This window comes from Schistocerca gregaria, chromosome 2 (genome assembly GCF_023897955.1).
Source record: "Schistocerca gregaria isolate iqSchGreg1 chromosome 2, iqSchGreg1.2, whole genome shotgun sequence".
Taxonomy (NCBI): domain Eukaryota; kingdom Metazoa; phylum Arthropoda; class Insecta; order Orthoptera; family Acrididae; genus Schistocerca; species Schistocerca gregaria.
Window position 1 is genome coordinate 372,471,554 of NC_064921.1, and position 20,975 is coordinate 372,492,528.

Here is a 20,975-nt window from a genome sequence, read left to right on the forward strand (position 1 = left end):
AGTGATGCCGTTTAACTGTGAGTGTTGGATGCGGTGTTTCCGTTAATATTTTGTGAGACAAAGAGAAAGAGGTCTCCGAATACCCCAAAGAGTATTAACGTAAATTGTGTTTCATTATCTCAATTAGTGTTTTACGTGACTGAAGCTTTTGGGTACATCGAAAAGAGCAAAATTTCAATGATAACGTCAATTTTTAAGGTTATGTACGTATGCATTATTTTTCAGAATGGCATCATCGAAGTCATTAACAGATGACGAGGTGGATAGACTAGTGTATGATCGTGCGTTTTTGCAATCTGACGAAGAGAGTACAGCGGATGAGGATGAGCTTATACTAAGTGATCATCATTCCACCTCTGAAGTTATATCAGAAAGAAGTTGTGAAGAATCAGATGTAGAGGCGTGTATTAGGCCTTCCGCTGACAAATATATTTTAGGAAAAAGCATTGCTACAATGGTCAAAAGAAGCTCCGCCTAAAACTGATACCCGTGGTCACAATATACATAGTCGCCTTCCAGGCGATAGACGTGAAGCAAAAACGCTTTATTCAACTGACATATTATCTGTTTGGGAATTGTTCATTACTGAAGATTTATTACAACTAATACTCACCAATATAAACGTCAAGACACATGACATGTCAAACAAATACAGAGCTTCTCAACCAGGATTCATAAAGCCGCTAGATATAATAGAACTGAGAGCATTATTACATCTGCGTTATTTATCTAGAGTAACGAAATCTAATCATGAAAATGTTGTTGGACTTTTTGCTAATGATGGATCTGGTCGTGGTGTGTTTCGAGCCACTATGAGCGTTCATAGATTTTTATTCATTTTGTCTTATTTGTGTTTCGATTGTGCTACTACAAGAGATGCTAGGAAAGCTGATGACAGACTTGTAGCTATTAGAGATCTCTGGGAACTCTTTATAGACAAATGTCAAAAGTATTATCCTCCAGGAGCGAAAGTGACAATCGATGAAATGTTAGTACCCTTTCGTGGTAGGTGCAAATTTCGCATGGATATGCCTAAGAAACCAGCCTTATACGGTCTCAAAGTTATGTCCTTTGTGATTCATGAGCATTCTGTTTATGCAATGCATTTGTCTACACAGGCAAAGGGACAAATAAAAGTGTATTATCAATTCCAGTACACGATGTTTTGCAATTAATAACACCAACTGAGCGAAGCAATAGAAACGTCACACTAAACTTGAACTCTGTGATCAACTGGCAGCCAGAAAATTGACTGTATTAGGCACTCTACAGCTAAATACGCCACAGATCCTAGAAGAATTCAAACTAAACAGAAAGCGACCACAGAATCTTCATTATTTGAGCGTAACGAAGGAAAGACAATTTGTTCTTAAGTTCCTCGGAAAGGTAGAGCTGTTGTGTTGCTTTCATATATGCGCCGGAATCAGACAATTAGTACTCAAAAGAGAAAACCTGAAATGATCATTGACTACAATGCTACAAAAGGAGGAGTTGACGCACTGTGCCAAATGTGCGCCAACTATTCGGTATCACGGCGAACACACAAATGGCCCATGTCTGTATTTTATGCCATTTTAAACATAGTAGGAGTCAATGTTGCTGTTTTACTTCAGTGCACCAAACAGCTTGATCAAACTGGTGATTTAAAAAGAAGAGAATTGCTACAGAGGCTTGGAATGCATTTAGTAAAAGCCCATGTACAACGTCGAGATGTGCTACCCCTTTCTCGTGAACTGAGAGACGTTGTTGTTAAACTTGGTGGTACTCCTCCTGCCTCAACATCTTCAGAACCACAACCCATGAGGAAAGCAAGATGCTACATGTGTGCAAGAAATTCGGACAAGAAAACCAAAATAGTGTGTGAAAAATGCTCAAAACATGTTTGTCCCGATCACAGAATTTCAGTGTGCCAAAATTGCTTGTAATCATATATACATTGCGTAAGAATGTTTATAATATTCAGTGATAAAAGTGCAGTTCAAAATAAAATTTCTGTAAATGACGGCTTCGTTTAACTAATTGGGGTACTCCGAGACCCCACTAGAGTATTAGCGTATGAGCATTTCACTAGTTGACGGTTAAAATTGAAGTGGGACATAAAAATGGTAGTGGACAGAGGCTGAGAGATGGCTGTGTATTTTACCATACTGTGATGCAGCTAGGTTAAACTTAATTAAAAAACAGAACAAAGACATGAAGAACAGAGAAGGTTACGGTTCAGCGTACTGTCGATTTCAGTGTGTACAGACGGGATAGAAACTTTGGACTAGCCTAGGGACGGAGCGCAACTACAATCCTTTCGAAATAACCATCCTAGCACTTACTTGAAGTAATGTAAAGAAAAAAAGTAAAATTTTCACCAGAGTAAGACGAGTTCGAATCTCACTTCTTCCGAACGAGAATCCAGTCTCTTAGCACTGACAACTCTACGCAAACGCTGCTACTCCCGGTGGTTAAGAGAAGGCCATCGGCCACTGCCTTGTCCATGGTGATAAGTAATGCCTGAAATTTGGTATTCTCGGCACACTCCTCACACTGAGGATATCAGAATACTGAATTCCCTGAAGATTTCCGAAATATGATGACCAATGCGTCTAGCTCCAACTACCATTCCAGCTTCAAAATCTGTTAATTCGCGCGACCATAATCACGTCGGAAACCTCCTCACACGGATCACCGGAGTTCAAACGACAACTCCGTCAATGTACTTCCCTTTTATACCTTGTTTACGAGATATTACCGCCATCCTTACATGTGCCTAATGCTATCCCATGAATTTTGTCCCCTCAGCGTATTTATTCCTTCAGTCCTTAACACGGTATGAAAGATCTGGTAAAGCAAAGACGTGAAAGTCTGGTAAGTAACAGTACGAGCATGTAAGACGACATTCCGTAGTATCTTCAAAGAATACATCTGATAGAATAGGTATGAATCTCACAATTTTTACAGTAACTATCTTGTTTCTGACCTGCAACTGTTCCTACTGTCACCCAAAGTGAATTAAAGAATTAAAAGGAACTCCGCCAAATTCTCCATACTAAACTTGCGACCTTTCGAGAAAGTAGAGGAAAGAGGACAGATAAACTTGGTTCAGGTCAAGTCATAGTAGTCCCATAGTCGAGGAATGAGCGTAAGAGTGCAAGTGTAGGAATCCTGCGCGCTGTTCAAATGGTTCAAATGGCTCTGAGCACTATGGGACTTAACTTCTAAGGTCATCAGCCCCCTAGAACTTAGAACTACTTAAACCTAACTAACCTAAGGACATCACACACATCCATGCCCCCGGCAGGATTCGAACCTGCGACCGTAGCAGTCCCGCGGTTCCGGACTGTAGCGCCTAGAACCGCAAGACCACCGCGGCCGGCGCGCGCTCTTCCAGGCGAGATCCTAGTGGAGGCGGTTCACCGTTGCCTTCCTGCAAGCCTTAATGAAGAGGCAGTTATTTATCTGTGTCGTGTCGATGACTGTGATACGCGTTTGTACACTGTAGTGTTGGGTTTGTTTTTTTATCGATGCAAGGAAGGGAGAGGATGAAACCCCCTGCGGAGACACAGCTTACTCCTATCGGGTAATACCAAGGCCGCCGTCGAGCTTAACATTCCCATCCGAAAGACGGATCACCAGGCACGCTTGGCGGAGCGCTCAAGTCAGAGGTACGTCGGTTCGAATACTGGTGGTGGATACTTTTCGCTATCAATATTTGGCCGACGGTGTTAGCATAAAGTTCCTCATAACCAGTCTTTGCGCCAATGTCATGCCTTAAATTCCAAACATCTCCGCAGTCTCTCATGAAGTGATGGCATGTGACACTGCTGAAATGTTTGGAAATTAAGCCATGACATTGGCGCAAAGACTGGTTATGAGGAACTTTATGCTAACACCGTCGGCCAAATATTGACAGCGAAAATTTTCCACTAGCAGTATTCGAACCGACGTACCTCTGACTTGAGCGCTCGGCCAAGCGTGAATTTGCGACCTCGGCTTCGGAGGCGGTTACAGTAAATATTGCTGTTTTTCTAGCCTATCAGTGGAATGGTGTCGCCATCTCCTCTCACATTTTCTAGCGCACTGCGGGGCTAGTACCGCAGTCCTCCAGCACTAGCCCGAGCTCTGCAGTGCATGAGAACCGAAGCGGAAACGCTGCTTTAGACACCTCGAACAGAACAGAAGTGGGCACTTGGCACAGTCCTGACACTGAGAGATAAACACGTGTCTTTCACAAACGCATCGTCACTGTTTTCAATGGCATTACCCTGGTCGTGGCTCCAGACTGTACTTGCGGTAGGCTCGAGGAGAAGGAGGAGATTAGTGTTTAACGTCCCATCGACAACGAGGTCATTAGAGGCGGAGCACAAGCTCGGATTACGGAAGGACAGGAAAGAAAGGGGGCAGCGCCCTTTGGAAAGCATTTGCCGTAAGTGATGTAGGAAAATCACAGAAAACCTAAATCAGAATGGCCGGACGGGAGTTTGAACCGTCGTCCTTCCGAATGCGGGTCCAGCGGATAGGTTCTAAGTCTTTCTCCCTGTGAGTGCATTACAGCATTTACAAGGCCTTAGCCAGGATTGACTCAACAACCAAAATTGTTCTGTTTGGCCTGCCTCCAACATGTCAACGAAGTTCCGATGCATTTGGACAGGAGAACAATGTGTCGAAGCTCCTTTACGGTATTGGCGATGCCGGGTGTCGTCTCGCCGACACCAAAGCTTGCACTACTCTCAGAGGCATGTTGTCTGCTGTGTGCAGATGACACTAATGATTTGCAATGCCATTTGTTTGGATGTGGAAGTACCATGGCAACAACATACTCACTTTCCAAGGTAATTACTTAATGTTTTCCCGACTTAATATTAATGTTGTGTTTTTCTCTTCTAATTTATGAAAACTGTAGTATATCATACGCCAACGTGTAAGCTAAGTATAGTACGTCGCTATAGATAGTTCCCGCGAAGTGAGGCATTTATTCGTAATATGAACTTAGATGGTTCAAATGGCTCTTAGCACTGTGGGACTCAACATCTGAGGTCATCAGTCCCCTAGAACTTAGAACTACTTAAACCTAACTAACCTAAGGACATGACACGCTTCCATTCCCGAGGCGGTTCCAGAATGAAGCGCCTAGAAACGGTGGACCACACCGTCCGGCGCAAACTTAGAGAGGCATGCTGCGCAAATGTTTTTGGGGAGACATTGCAGGAGTCGGGTTGCTAGTAGGAGCATGGAGCAGAGGATGGGGGTAAAACCTCTATTATAAAGGGGTGTTCTTAAGCCCTTGGCTTTTTCTGGTTAAAATTACATTATATGTAATTGGCTTTTTCGGGTTAAAATTATTTTATATGTAATAGCAATTGCGTAGCAGAAGCATTGATTTTTATTTTACTCCCCTGTGCAGGTTCGAAGTAAACATGGAGCAAGAAAATACAGAATTCACAGTGAAAGGGACCCGTACTGTGATTTTTTTAAAAATATGTCTTGTACACTGGGTGGTAATTGCCCTTCCTATATAGCCGGCCGCGGTGGTCTCGCGGTTCTAGGCGCGCAGTCCGGAACCGTGCGACTGCTACGGTCGCAGGTTCGAATCCTGCCTCGGGCATGGATGTGTGTGATCTCCTTAGGTTAGTTAGGTTTCAGTAGTCCTAAGTTCTAGGGGCTAATGACCACAGCAGTTGAGTCCCATAGTGCTCAGAGCCATTTTGCCCTTCCTACCCCACTATCAATAATTGGGTTGCTGTATTTAAAACAGAGTATTTCAGCACCGAAGATAAAGAGCGTCCTGGAAGGCCAACTGAAGTCATAGTTCCAGAAATCGTGGATATTGTTCATTCCATGATCCTAGATGATCGGAGGACAACTGATAAGAAGATAGCCGATACCCTGGGAATATACCGAGAACGCGTGAGTCATACGGTTTAAGAGATTCTGAAAATGAGAGAACGTTCAGCGAGGTGTGTCCCCGAACGTCTCAATGCACACCAAATTGTGAACAAGTGGTTGCTTCACAGTACAGTTTCGTCACTTTCGCCTGTATAGTATCGTCACCATGGATGTGCAGCGACCAAAGAACCGTCCAAAGGATGGTTCTACATGTGCAGAGAAATTCATAAGACAAAGATCAATGGGCAAGCCGCTAGCGTTCGTCTTTTGGAATACAGATGAAATCCTTCTTATTGACTACTTACAACATAGTAAAGCAATAACGGCAAAGTAATATCTTCAACAACCTGAATTGGCAGATCTTCTCTGTTCGCCGGACTTGGCTCCTATAGACTATTATGCGTCCCCAAAGATCAACAAGCACCTGGAGGAAACACGATTTCTGTGCATTGAGGAAGCCAGCAAGGCTGCGGATGAGTGCTTCGCAGCACAATAGAATTTTTTTCTGAGTTAAGGCAGCTGGAACAAAGATGTCATAAATGTGTAGAATTCAAGGGGACATAGTTTGAATAAATTATTTTATTTTGAAACCTCTAACGGCATTTTGTTCTTTACACAGTCAAGGACGTATCAGGATCCTTCATACGTCGGTAATAACTAATTAGTTGTTGCGTGTACGAGTACACCACGGAACTAGACTAGCGACGCATTTTCGTGCTTATTTTGAAACGATTCGACAGGAAAGTTTGGCAACACCCCGGTTCCCAGTACTGCTGATGATAGACATTGACTGTGGATATTGTATCACAGACACAGTCCCTTTAACTGCTCAGAGATGTTACTAACTCGCCCAACTATTCATGAGCAGCGTCTATTAGCCGGCGGAGGTCTGACAGCCGATCAGTTCCAGTCATTCCACCAGAAAGGAGGTACACGGCTCGTGTTGTCTGTAGTTCAACCATGCCTAGACGGTCAATACTGCGGTCCGATCGCGTCCGCATTGTTACTTGGTGCCAGGAAGGGCTCTAAACAATGGAAGTGTCCAGGCGTCTAGGAGTGAACCGAAGCGATGTTGTTCGGACATGGAGGAGATACAGAGAGATAGGAACTATCGATGACATGCCTCGCTAAGGCCACCCAAGGGCTACTACTGCAGTGGATGACCGCTACCTACTGATTACGGCTCGGAGGAACCCTGACAGCAACGCCACCACGTTAAATAATGCTTTTCGTACAGCCTCAGAACGTCGTGTTACGACTCAAACTGTGCGCAATAATCTGCATGATGCGCAACTTCACTCCCGACGTCCATGGCGAGGTCCATCTTTGCAACCAAGACACCATGTACAAATGGGCACAACAACGTGCCGAATGGACCGCTCAGGATTGGCATCACGTTCTCTTCACCGATGTGTGTCGCATATGCCTTTAACCAGACAATCGTTGGAGACATGTCTGGAGGCAACCCGATCAGGCTGAACGCCTTCGACACACTGTCCAGCGAGTGCAACAAGGTGGAGGTTCTCGGATGTTGGGTTGCATTATGTGGGGCCGACGTACGTCGCTGGTGGTCATGGAAGGCTCTACGATAGGTGAATACCATCCTCTGACCGATAGTGCAACCATATCGGCAGCATATTGGCGAGGCATTCGTCTTCATGGACAACAGTTCGCGCCCCCTGACTTCCTTCAGGATAACGACATCGCTCGACTAAAGTGCCCAGCATGTTCTCCAGACATGAACCCTATCGAACATGCCTGGGATGGATTGAAAAGGGCTGTTTATGGATGACGTGACCAACCAACCACTCTGAGGGACCTACACCGAATCGCCGTAGAGAAGTGGGACAATCTGGACTGCATTGATGAATTTGTCGACAGTATGCCACGACGAATACAGGCATGCATCAATGCAAGAGGACGTATTACTGGGTATTAGAGGTACCGGTGTGCACAGCAATCTGGACCTTCACCTCTGAAGGTCTCGCTGTATGGAGGCACAACATGCAATGTGTGGTTTTCATGAGCAATAGAAAGGGCGGAAATGATGTTGATCTCTACTCCAATTTTCTGTACAGGTTCCGGAATTGTAGGAATCGAGGTGACGCAAAACTTTTTTTGATGCGCGCCGCTTTGGCTATTCGATGAGTATCGAACTGTGAACCGAACCACAAGGATTAATCAGCAAAGTGTTGTGTTGTGATGTATGCTCATCGCGAAGTACTGATCGTGATATCTGAAACTCAGCTGAATGGTTATAGCGCGGTACTAAATTTCGTTGCGCCGGCGAGAAATGAGTTGCTGTACTAGAGCGATCTGGCTACCAATGAGATTCTAATACGTATATAATATTAGTATGTAAATAGCGCAGACACGTGAAGTAACATTATAGAGTGAAAAATGAAGTACCACCAAAACTGTGTCATTTTGAATAGACAGCAGCACCCATTCCCTTCGTGTTCAACTGTTGCCTTGTACTCGAAGATTATAATGTTCTTAACTTCGGCAGTGGCGCGGTGTAAGAAGCAGGCAGCAATAAAAGTACAGGCAGCTGACGTAGAAGAGAGTCTTATGAACTGGCCTGCTCCAATTATTAGAAAACTATTTCCTTCATACTTGCAGAATTTGATGACCATTGCCCGGATATCAAATTCTTGAAGTATGACACAGTTCACAAAAAACAAAAAATCCAAAAAATTGCCTGTGAAGATTAGAATATTTCTGATCGCTGTTAAGCGCAAAACTGTTGGAACATATTAAAAGAGTCGCTGGTGGCTAATTGTTTAGCGTGTGAGGTTTGTATTCCCCAGGTCAATGGATCTACAAACACATGAAATGCCTTATTGTTAAACGAAAATATTATATACGTGAATAATACAACGCAATCGCTGCAAATAAGAAATCTGGACAAGGACAGGCGGAACTCGTACTCTGGAGGTTCCGTAAAAACAGAATTATGTATATGAATAGTAATAATAACAAAAATTATTTTGTGTGCCTCAGTGGCCTGGTGCAGTCCTTCTGTTCGGAGTCACTTCGGTGACTTGCGTGTTCCTAATCTAATCCGATTATCCAACTGGTGAAAGGGTGCCTACAGTTCAACGTGGAATTGGGAGCACTTGTCGTTTCTGCTGAGTTCTCACTTTATTGACAAGCAGAGGCTAGTTTAAAATGAAGATTAAAAAATCTGTGCTCCGATGGATATTCGATCCCACGAACTCTGTTTTGAGGCATGCGCTTTACTACTAGCCCAGCAGCCCTGACAGGTATGTAAATAGTTCATCTGTAGATTCTTATGAGTGAGTCTGCGATAGTCAAACTATGTGACATACATGGCCATATCGTTTGATTGCATTGACTTAGAAGCTTGAAGTTTTTACACTGACAAGGTATCACAAATCTTAATATGTGGCGTACATTACGACTTGATACCTCTATCCGTTCCAGAGAAAATGGAACTGACGGACAGACGGACAACAAATGGCAAAAAAAGACTTTTTTATGTTATGTAATCACAAATTAAGAATTTTAGTATTTTTTTTCGTTTACTTGTACTGTGAAACCTTCCTTCTTCACAAATTTAATGATTCTAGGTCAACAGGAAGTACCTTATAAGTTTTGATGAGTAAATTTGCGGGTATCGAAATATGTGACATAAATGACCGTATCTATTCACTGCGTTGACACAGAAGCATAAATTTTTTACATCGCCAAGGGACCCCAGAATTTAGTATGTGACATAAATTTCAACTTGATACCTCTACTATTTCCTGCAAAAAAGGGACCTTATCAGTCGGACAACCAGAGAAACAGGCGACCTGCAAAATGATCCCATAACGTTCTTGTCGAATGAGATACAAAACGCTAAAGTGTTTTTTATATCTGATGTTAGGCGTTTACGTACTTAAATTTAATTTACTTCAAATACTCTCATTTTCATGCGATTAGTAATTAAAATAAAATGATTTTGTTTTATTAAAAATAATGATTTAGTATTTTTTTCTTTAAAATTTATATTTAATAATAAATATAGAATTTATAACTGAGAGTAAAATAAATGTTACTAACTGGAAACGATGCAATGACCTCGTGAACGGAAACCTTACATGCTAAAAATTTGATGTGCGGCGTGAGAATTAATTTCGTACACATAATAACACTGAAACTGGCACGGGCCGCTTACAAGTGACAGGAAACTACCATGAGAAAGAAAAGAAGAATTCAGTCACTTTCTCCGTTTCAGCTGCTTCAGCCAACTGGCAATAAACAGCCATTGACCGTGCAAATGAAGCACGAATTCTTAGTGAGCGCGATCGGCGGCGCGTGCTTTGTACCTGATGAGGTGGACGCGATGGAAGGCGACCTGTTGGTCTTGCGGACCTCGGACGGCCTCAGCGACGGCTCCTCCAGGACGACGGTGTCCGCCTTGGCCGGCGGCTCTTCCGCGGGGGCGGCTGCCTCCGGAGCTGGAACGGCCTCCTGCTGGCGTGACTTGCTGGAGTCTGCTTGCGGGGAGGCGTCAGTCTGGGCAGGGGCGGCTTTTGGGGCGTCCATGTCGGGGGCGGCGATTGGAGGCGGTGGGGGCGGAGGCGGCGGAGACAGCTGTGCGGGCTCCGACACCACTCGCTTCAGGGCCCTGGAGAGGAGTCAGTCAATCAGTCAATATTTCAGTTAAGAGCTCTGAAAGGCAATTGCTTATGAGTTTAATGCTACAAATTTAGGAATATGCTACAGTCAGTAATAAAGTAAAAAAGTAATATTCAACAAGTCTGTGGTATTAACAGATCATGTGACGGCGACTTCGATTCGAATGATTCTTTGGACTGTTTATGGCCTACTAGACCAACCCATCACCATCTGGTCTTCCGTGAGACGAGTTCCGAAGTTCCGGTATACTACTCAGCCTCCTTACCGGGAAATGTCTTACGTAATCACAGCATTGAGCATGTAGCGGTTTGTACAACAACAAACGTATAAAAGAAGTTATTTCCACAATCCCATGTCAGCTGGCAGAAAAAGCGACAGTCATGTACTGTGACTATCGTACTTGTTACTTTTGCAAGCAGCTACTAAGACCGTGATTATGTCCAATAATAGGAACTGCTATAGTAATGAAAAAATGCATACGACTAGCGTAAGAACAGACTAGAGGGTGAGATGATGGTGATTGGTTTGTGGGACGCTCAACTGTGCGGTCATCAGCGCCCGCGCAAAATCCCAATTTCGACACAGTCAAATCTAGCTACTGCCACGAATGATGATGATGAAATGATAACAGCACATACACCCAGTGCCCGGGCAGAGAAAATCCCTCACACGGTCGGGAATCGAACCCGAGACCCCGTGATCCAGAGGCAGCAACTAGACCACTAGACCACGAGCTGTGGACTAGAGTGTGAGAAGTGAATGTTGTAGTTATTGTACGTATATTATCACCGGGTATTGTTATCATATTACTTAATTAGTAATTGCCAGAGTTATGGTAATGAGCAACAGATTTTTCATACACTGGAAGCGAAAAAGTGGAAAACAGCAGCATGAAAACAATTCGCCTCCGACGTGGGTTCCTATTTCTTTTATCTATCCAATGCCTTCTGCACGTATTAAGATTTTTCAGAGAGAATTTCGGTATACCCTATATGTAGTGCATGTCAGTAACACAGGTTCTTCTAACTCTTCATGAACTGTTAACAACACAGAGGAAGGCTTTCCGGTAAGTCACTGTAGGGAAAGGATCACAGTAATTGTCTGCATTCACAGTTTTTCATGGTCTTACGTCCACAGTTGCAATTTTACGAAAACTGTGTTCATTAAACAGTCTTTGCAACGGCTGAAGATGCTTTCAAATAAAGTGAAACGTGAAACTCGTATTCTGGAAGCATCCCCCAGGCTGTGGATAAGCCATGTCTCCCCAATATCCTTTATTCCAGATGTGCTACTTCTGCAAGGTACGCGGAAGAGCTTCTGTGAAGTATGGAAGGTAGGAGACGAGGTACTGGCAGAACTGAAGCTGTGAGGACGGATCGTGAGTCGTGCTTGGGTAGCTCAGATAGTACAGTAGTTGGCCGCGAAAGGCAAAGGTCCCGAGTTCGAGACTCGGTCCGGCACACAGTTTTAATCTGGCAGAAAAGTTCATATCAGCGCACACTCCGCTGCAGAATGAAAAATCTCGTTCTGGAAAGTGAAACGTGTTTAGTCGAAATCAAAACTTAATACAGTTGCCAGAGATGGCACAGCAAAGCGATTATTACTTTGGGAATATAATTCATACCTGTAACTTATTTATAACGATTTATATTTAGGCTTTTTTTCAATAATCCTAGACACTTTTCCGAGAAGATTCGAGAACCCGTATAACTGGACACTTATTAATATTTTGATCCAGTTTATTTTTCGGATGAATTTGATGCCCAGACTGCCAGGTCACCGAGATTTCACCTCCACGTCAGCGAAAATGTAGTAAATATTTCGATATATCGCACTGTACTAGTCATACCAATGTTACGTGGGATACCCTGGATCTTACTTGTTGAAATTTCAATCCCCTTCACTTCCTACAAATTATCTGCGCACTTCCTTCCAAGTGAAGTAATATTCCAGGTAAGTTGTTGATGAGGAACTGAATCATTAGTAAGAAAAACAAAATCTAACAGAAAAATCGTAGAGAGCTTCTCAAAAACTCACTTTAGCGAATAACATTAGAAGACAAAAAAATTAAAAAAATTAAAGTAAAAGGATAGTTTGAAATAAGAGACCCTTCCAGCACAAGTGTGGACAAGACAATTACTTTATTAGTTTATATGCTTCATACAGATCGAATCGTTCATTAATTTATTGTCTGTGAGTGTAAAATTCATGACTCAGACGTCAAGATTCAAAAATGCGTTTGAGAGACATAAGAAGGTCAGAATGCGGAATATCATTAGCTATGTAGTAAGATTTCGACAAAAGACAATCCTTTGTCGTAGGTCACTCACTGTTTGGCTAAATGAAAACTTCAGCTTTCTACGGTCATTGTTAAAAAATTGTGTTCTGGCCTTAGGAGATCAAGCAAACTGAGGTTCACGGATAAGAAGCGGAATACCGTTCGTTTCAGGCCACTGCAGTTGGCTTTCGCGTAGTTTTGTCGCACGACTGCAGTGGACACCGCTGTATTTTCTTATAAACAGCCACGCCCCATTCTTTGCCACATGGTAGCAATTTGTTCCGTCTCGGACCGCTTCAATGTCACTGTGACTCAGACGCGACACAATTTGCGGCATCTGTGTCAACGACTCCATGACTGCACAAGCGGTGAAAATGAAAGAGACGGATTCTGTTAAATAACAAAATTTGTCCCCCAAGTGCTTATTGGCAAATTGTAAATTTTTTGGGAACTATTTCTATCAATCTTGCGATATGAAGTTGTTTGCTGACAATGCATTAAGGTCTGTTTACCCTGGAGCTGAGGGCTTACTGTACGAAGCTAAAACTAGTTTGAGCATCATGACGTCTCCCCAACGACACCACACTCAAGCTGCTCTTCTTCGTAAATAATCCCTGGACCTAATTTTTAGCAATAATTTTTAAGGTACTGTAGTGACAATTTCAGCGCACATATTTCATTACTTATTTATCTGGACATTCCGTGTAACATAATACAGATAATATCGTTATTGTATGTATTGTGACAACTTTTATATAAAAACAACATCTAGCTTCAGTGTCTACGATATTATCTGCTGTAAATTCCTAAATGAAGGAGAACAGGAATAATTTCAATTTGTTTACGAAGCCATTTTATTGGGCTTTAAATCAGAGGGAAATCAGTCAAAGGCTGTTGTTAATGTATTATTTTCTCATACGTTGGAGCAGAATTAATTCGCAAAAGCTACTTCTCATATTTACTCCCATTTGTAAATACTGTTGTATTCGGGATATGGGTTGTTTCTTGACGACAAGATAAATAATATAATAATCATACTGCGAGGCTGATTTTGCCAATTTAGTTAACTATTTGCCTTCAAAGGGTTTAGTGTGTACACTACATACTAAACGTACTGAATACTTTTATAACATGAATAATTTATGTCTCATAGGTGTAGAAAGGTAAAAGTGCCACTGATTTTGGGGAAAAGACTGAATTAGAGCAATAAATATATTTAAAGACCTCTGCCCTGAACAAAACTTAGTTTATGGTCATTATTTCATCACTCCTGCTAGAAAAATAAATTTATTTTGAGTCTTCAGCGTTGAGTAAAACAAAATTTATTCTTTTGATCAAGGCAAAATCTTCAAAACATATTACTCAAATAAATAAGGACCCATGTAGCGAACTTTCTTAAAGTGAAATTACGTCAAGGAAAGTAGTTAGGGGATGTGAAAGTACTCTTATCCAAGAAGCAACACTACGCAGGATAGCCGAAGAATGGAAAATACATAAAAAAAAACAGGCACAGACAAGGAAAACTTCCTTCAACGGAAGAGATTGGTATCAAACAACCATCATCATCTTTTTCTTTGTTTACGAGCTAGGTCATCTGACCTGTTCTGATTTAACAGTCCAATTTTTCCTGGGACATCCTACTGAGAGGAAACAACGGAGCTAATTTTGGGACACGATAGTTATGCATTCTTGGCAGAATTTGAACAGTTTATTTGGATACTCAGTAAGTTTTCTCCTAAAGAATAATGACGCAAGATTGCAGAAGAAGTCCTCGATGCATGTCTGCAACACAGCATAGCAAGTAAGAGAAAGCAGATCATGGAAACTGCATAAGAGAAACTAAAAGCATATGGAAAGAAGCTATGCTACAGAGAATAGGCATGAGAAGGTTAATTTTTAGTGGGGGTGTGGAGATGTTTTAGCAGTAAATATAGGGGATGTACAAAAATTTGGAAACGCCAGAAACACAGCACATGACCATGTCTAATACGGCGTAGTGAAAACAGCTTCCACTCGTCTCAGGTCCTGTGTGATTTTTAAGAGAATCGTATACTATTGTTGCTATAAAATAGTAGCAAGTTTAGGTAATGATGATGGAGGTGGATAAGGACCACTCACACTTCTGCAGACAGCAGATCACAAATGCTCAGTAATATTGAGATCTGGGGAGAGTGGCCGGGAGAGATGTAACAACTCATCCTCGTGCTCACGAAACCAGCCCTGGACAAAGCGGACGGCGTGAATAGGGGCCCTGTCGTCTTGGAACGCAACGTCGTCCATGAGGAACGAGTATTGTACCATGGGACGGACGCGATCATCCCAAATGATTACCTAAAGCTTGTCAGTAATGCGACCTCGGAGAGTAACACTGAGCCTGTGGAATACCACAATTTCTTTCTTTTGCTACCGCCATTATCCAGCATGTCTGCGAGTCGTGTAACTTAGTGGGACGTGGGGACCAGCCTGGTATTCACCTAATAGGATGTGGAAAACCGCCTAAAAACCACATCCACGCTTGCCAGCACACCGGCCGTCGTCGCTAATCCGCCGGGGGGATTCGATCGGGGGCCGGCGCGCCAACCGAATCCAGGAAGCAGTGCGTTAGCGCTCTCGGCTACCCTGGCGGGTCGTGGAATATCACAATATGGCTGCCCAAATCATGACCGAAACCGTCATGTTTCACCCTTAGGAGGTAAACTTGGCCAGAAGCTGGAAACAGTGTGAAACAAGACTATTCCCACCAAACGAGTTTCTTCTATTGCTCCATAGTCCTGGTTTTATGACTTTGGCACCATGTTTTTCCTTTTCAGGTATTTAAATCACTATTGAGTGGTTTTGGAATTGAAACTCGTCCCGCAATTCCCTGCATATGGAGCTCCCTTCGTGTTGTTTTTGTTGCTTAGAGGGTTCGTACGTGCTACGTTCAGTTCTGCAGTGACTTTGGGTTGCAGTGACTTTTACAATTGTCGTCGTCTTACTTTTCGGCACAATCCTCTTCAACGCTCGTCCGTCACGTTCACTCAACACACTTTCGTTTGCTTTGTGACTTAGGGGACGATTTTTTTCCGTTTCTTCTGCACGCGATGTAAATATTCGATACAGTGGTCGTGAAACACCAAACACTTCGTCTACCTTGGTAATGGAAGCACCTCCTATACGAGCAATATTCGAACTCGATTAGGTCTCACATAATGCAGTCACATCTACATTTACATAGATATTCTGCAATTCACACTTAACAACCTGGTAGAAGGATCATCGAACCATCTTCACAATAATTTCTAATTATTCCACCCCCGAACAGCGCGCGGAAAAACGAACACCTATATCTTTCCCTTATTTTGTTTTGATGATTGTTTCTCCCTATGTAGGTCGGCGTCAACAAAACAATTTCGCATTCGTAGGCTAATGTTGTTGACTGATATTTCATGAGAAGGTTCCGCTGCAACGAAAAGCGCCTTTGTTTGAATGGTGTCCATCCCAATCATGTATCATGTCCGTGACTCTCACTCCCCTATTTCGCGATACTACAAAACGGGCTGCTCTTCTTTGAAGTTTCTCAATGTAGTCCGTTAATACTATCTGTTAAGGATTCCAAACCGCGGAGCAGTACTCTAAAGAAGGACAGACGAGCGAAATGTACGCAGTCTCTTTAGTAGATCTATTATGTTTTCTAATAGTTTTGCCAATAAAGCGCAGTCTTTGGTTTGCCTACCCCACAACATTTTCCGTGTGTGCTTTACAATATAAGTTGCTCGTAATTGTATTTCCTAGGTATTTAATTGAATTTACGGCTTTTAGATTTGGCTGATTTATCGTGTAACCGAAGTTTAATGGACACCTTTTAGCATTCATGTGGATGACCTCACACTTTCCATTATTTAGGCTCCCAATTTTCATACCATTCAGATATCTTTTCTAAATCGTTTTGCAATTTGATGAGTTTGCTAGAGGACAAACGACAGTATCATCTGCAAACAACCTAAGACGGCTGTTCAGATCGTCTCTTAAATCGTTTATATAGATAAGGAACAGCAGAGTGCCTATAACACTGCCTTGGGGAATGCTAGAAAGCACTTGTGTTTTACTTGATGACTCCGTCAGTTACTACGAACTGTAACCCTTCTGACAGGAAATCACGAAACCAGTCACATAACTGAGACAATGCACCATACGTTCGCAATTTCATTACAAGCCGCATGTGTGGTACAGTGTGAAAAGCCTTTTGGAATCCTAGAAATACGGAATCAGTTTGAAATCCCCTGTGAATAGCGCTCAACACTTCGTGTATGTAAAGGGCTAGTTGTGTTGCACAAGAACGATGTTGTTAAATCCGTGTTGATTGCGTGTCAATAGACCGTTCTCTTCGTGGCAATTCATAATGTTCGAACACAATATATGTTCCAAAATCCTGCTGCATACCAACATTAATGATATGGGCCTGTAATTAAGTGGATTACTCCTACTACCTTTCTTGAACATTTGTGTGACCTGCGCAACTTTGCAGTCTTTGGGAAATGATCTTTCGTCAAACGAGCTGTTGTATATGACTGCTAAGTATGGAGCTATTGCATCAGCATACTCTGAAAGGAGCTACACAGAACGCCGTCGTGACAATGACTCACACTTGCAACTTACTGAGGACATTGCACGGGCGCCGTTCGTGGTCCAATACGACAACGTAATCTCCAGGCTTGTTAGGAACTGCATTTGTGTTCAAGCATGCATTTCTCACGGTGTTCCCATATTTTTGTCTAGTCACTGTAGGCTGGGTTAGAGAACATTCTACATCTACGTCTACATCCATACTCCGCAAGCCACCTGACGGTGTGTGGCGGAGGGTACTTTGAGTACATCTATATCCCTTATATTCTAGTCTCGTATTGTTCGTGGAAAGAATGATTATCGGTATCTACATCTACATATCTACATCTACATACATACTCCGCAATCCACCATACGGAGGAGGGTACCTCGTGCCACAACTAGCATCTTCTCTAGCTGTTCCACTCCCAAACAGAACGAGGGAAAAATGACTGCCTATATGCCTCTGTACGAGCCGTAATCTCTCTTATATTTGTGGGCTTTCCGCAAAATGTAAGTTGGCGACAGTAAAACTGTACTGCAGTCAGCCTCAAATGCTGGTTCTCTAAATTTCCTCAGTAGTGATTCAGGAAAAGAACGCCTCCTTTCCTTTAGAGACTCCCACCCGAGTTCCTGAAGCATTTCCGTAACACTCGCATGATAATCAAACTACCAGTAACAAATCTAGCAGCCCGCCTCTGAATTGCTTCTATGTCCTCCCTCACTCCGACCTGATAGGGATCCCAAACACTCGAGCAGTACTCAAAGATTAGGTCGTATTAGTGTTTTATAAGTGGTCTCCTTTACAGATGAACCACATCTTCCCAAAATTCTACCAACGAACCGAAGACTACTATCAGCCTTCCCCACAACTGCCATTACATTCTTGTCCCACTTCATATCGCTCTGCAATGCTACGCCCAAATATTTAATCGACGTTACTGTGTCAAACGCTACACTACTAATGGAGTATTCAGACTTTACAGGATTATTTTTCCTATTCATCTGCATTAATTTACATTTATCTATATTTGCAGTTAGCTGCCATTCTTTACACCAATCACAAATCCTGTCCAAGTCATCTTGTATCCTCCTACAGTCACTCAACGACGACACCTTCCCGTACACCACAGCATCATCAGCAAACAGCCGCACATTGCTATCCACCCTATCCAAAAGATCATTTATGTAGATAGAAAACAACAGCGGACCTACCACACTTCCCTGGGGCACTCCAGATGATACCCTCACTTCCGATGAACACTCACCATCGAGAACAACGTACTGGGTTCTATTACTTAAGAAGTCTTCGAGCCACTCACCAATCCCATATGCTCGTACCTTAGTAAGGAGTCTGCAGTGGGGCACCGAGTCAAACGCTTTCCGAAAGTCGTGGAATATGGCATACGCCTGATACCCTTCATCCATGGTTCGCGAGATACCATGTGAAAAAAAGGGCGAGTTGCGTTTCGCAGGAGCGATGCTTTCTAAAGCCGTGCTGACGCATGGGCAGCAACTTCTCTGACTCAAGGAAATTCATTATATTCGAACTGAGAATATGTTCGAGAATCCTGCAACAAACCGATGTTAAGGATATCGGTCTTTAATTTTGAGGATCCGTCCTTCTACCCTGCTTATATACAGGCATCCCCTGAGCTTTTTTCCAGTGACTCGGGACTTTACGTTGGACACGAGATTCGCGATAAACGCTAGCTAAGTAAGGAGCCAATGCAGTAGAGTACTCTCTGTAAAACCGAATTCGAATCCCTTCAGGACCTGGCGATTTATTTATTTTCAACCCATTCTGCTGCTTCACAACCTCTGTGTGGGCTCTAATCTCTGTGATGTTATTCCCATGATCTCTTCGCGAGATATACGCAGGAGGGAGCAATATACTGCTTGGAAAGACTCGTAAGGCAGGAGACCGAGGATTTGAAAAAGAAGGGGGGAGACGCGAGAGAAGAGAGCGGGGTTGAGCAGTGAATGCGTGAGCGAGTGCAGGGGCCGGCCGGACCTGGAGGAGCCGCTGCTGGGCCGGTGCGGCAGCGTGTTCCTGGCGTTGGCGGCGGCCACGGCCTCCTGTGCGGCGCGGGAGGCTTCGGCGTCGTCGCTCTCCGAGTGGCCCAGCTCCGACGGCGAGGCGCTCGACACGCCCGACTCTGCAACAGAAGCGCCACACGGCTCTCATCAGCTGCCGCAGCCGCTGCTGCCCACACTGGCGAGCCGCCCGGGTTCTGCCAGCTAACAACACTGGACTTCAACGGAGAAACAGATGGCGAAACGCCTCTCAGCCGTCTCGGTTTCCAAATTTTATTGAGCACCAGTTTCGGTGATATATTACGCCATCTTCGTGCCACTGTGCATAGACAACAGTGGTAACACTTTGACATACGTAACAAGAGGAGGCGGTGCAAATCTTATCCAAAGCGGTAACATGTAAGAACGTATAACAATACCAAACTGTACAGGAACTAACATCAAAGTTAAAAATAAATTAAGGGATAAAAAAATGGTAACGATTTCCGAAATGGAATGTCTGATGCGTCTAGTTCCGACTACCATTCCGCGTTAAAAGTCTGTTAATGCCCGTTGTGCTGCCATGATCACATCGGAAAACTTTCCACATGAATCGCCTGAGTGCAAGTAACAGCTCCACCAAACCACTCCCCTTTTATACCTTGTGTTCGCTATTCTACCGCCTTCTGTATATGTGCATATCGCTACCTCAGTATATTAATATATAATTTCACCATAGATTTTGGAAGCAAAGTCGATATAGACACCTCACCAAAAACATGTATAAATTTAATTCAATTTTTTTATGTATAATACAAATTTACGAAAACAGCGCAATATTATTAGTTCGTTTAAGAAAACCATATGTCCAAAGTTGAAACCCGTTCCATTCATCACCCTATATTTTGCTACAGTTACAGCAGCTAAATGTCATAGATAATAAGTTTCATAGGGGATCAACTAGTTTGACTAATTCCGAAACTGTGTCACATGTGACCAAAGAAAGCTTTTTTGTAATATTCAAATTCAGTTAAAAGAGTTTCTTCTGTGGTTTATAAGTAGTTGTCAAGGAGAATATTTCTCAATTTCTTTTCAAATTTTTACATTCCTGTCTGCCAAACATTTTACATCACTGGGTAAGTGATCAACATTGTTTTAGCAGCATTGTGCTCTTCTTCTTGTGCTAAAGACAATCTTGATGTGAACTCATGTTGTTTTTAGCCCGCCTGGCTAGCAGTGCGTTCTAACGCGCTGCTCCCCGAGCGGGAAGGCGTGCAGGTCCCTGGCACGAATCCGCCAGGCGGATTAGTGTCGAGGTCCGGTGTGCCGGCCAGCCTGTGGATGGTTTTTAAGGCGGTTTTCCATCTGCCTCGGCTAATGCTGGCTGGTTCACCTTATTCCACCTCAGTTACACTGTGTCGGCGATTGCTGCACAGACACTGTCTCCACGTACGCGCACACCATAATTTCTCTCCCAAGCAATATTTGGGGTTACACTAATCTGATCTGGTATGAGACGTTTGAGACGTTCAAGGGGGGGGGGGGGGGGGTCCAGAGCATTGAGTATGTAAATCAT

At 43.2% G+C, this 20,975-nt stretch overlaps 1 protein-coding gene across 6 annotated transcripts in view; it reads right to left on the reverse strand.

Moving 5' to 3' along the window:
- The window catches only part of LOC126319852 (espin), a 569,186-nt gene that overhangs the window by 63,246 nt on the left and 484,965 nt on the right, over positions 1-20,975 (reverse strand). For all 6 annotated transcript variants that reach the window (XM_049993564.1, XM_049993548.1, XM_049993541.1 and 3 more), the window contains 2 exons: positions 19,398-19,542; positions 10,209-10,510 (listed from right to left, as the gene is read on the reverse strand). In XM_049993564.1, coding sequence (XP_049849521.1) covers positions 10,209-10,510; positions 19,398-19,542 — 447 coding nt within the window. The remainder of the gene's footprint in view (positions 1-10,208; positions 10,511-19,397; positions 19,543-20,975) is intronic.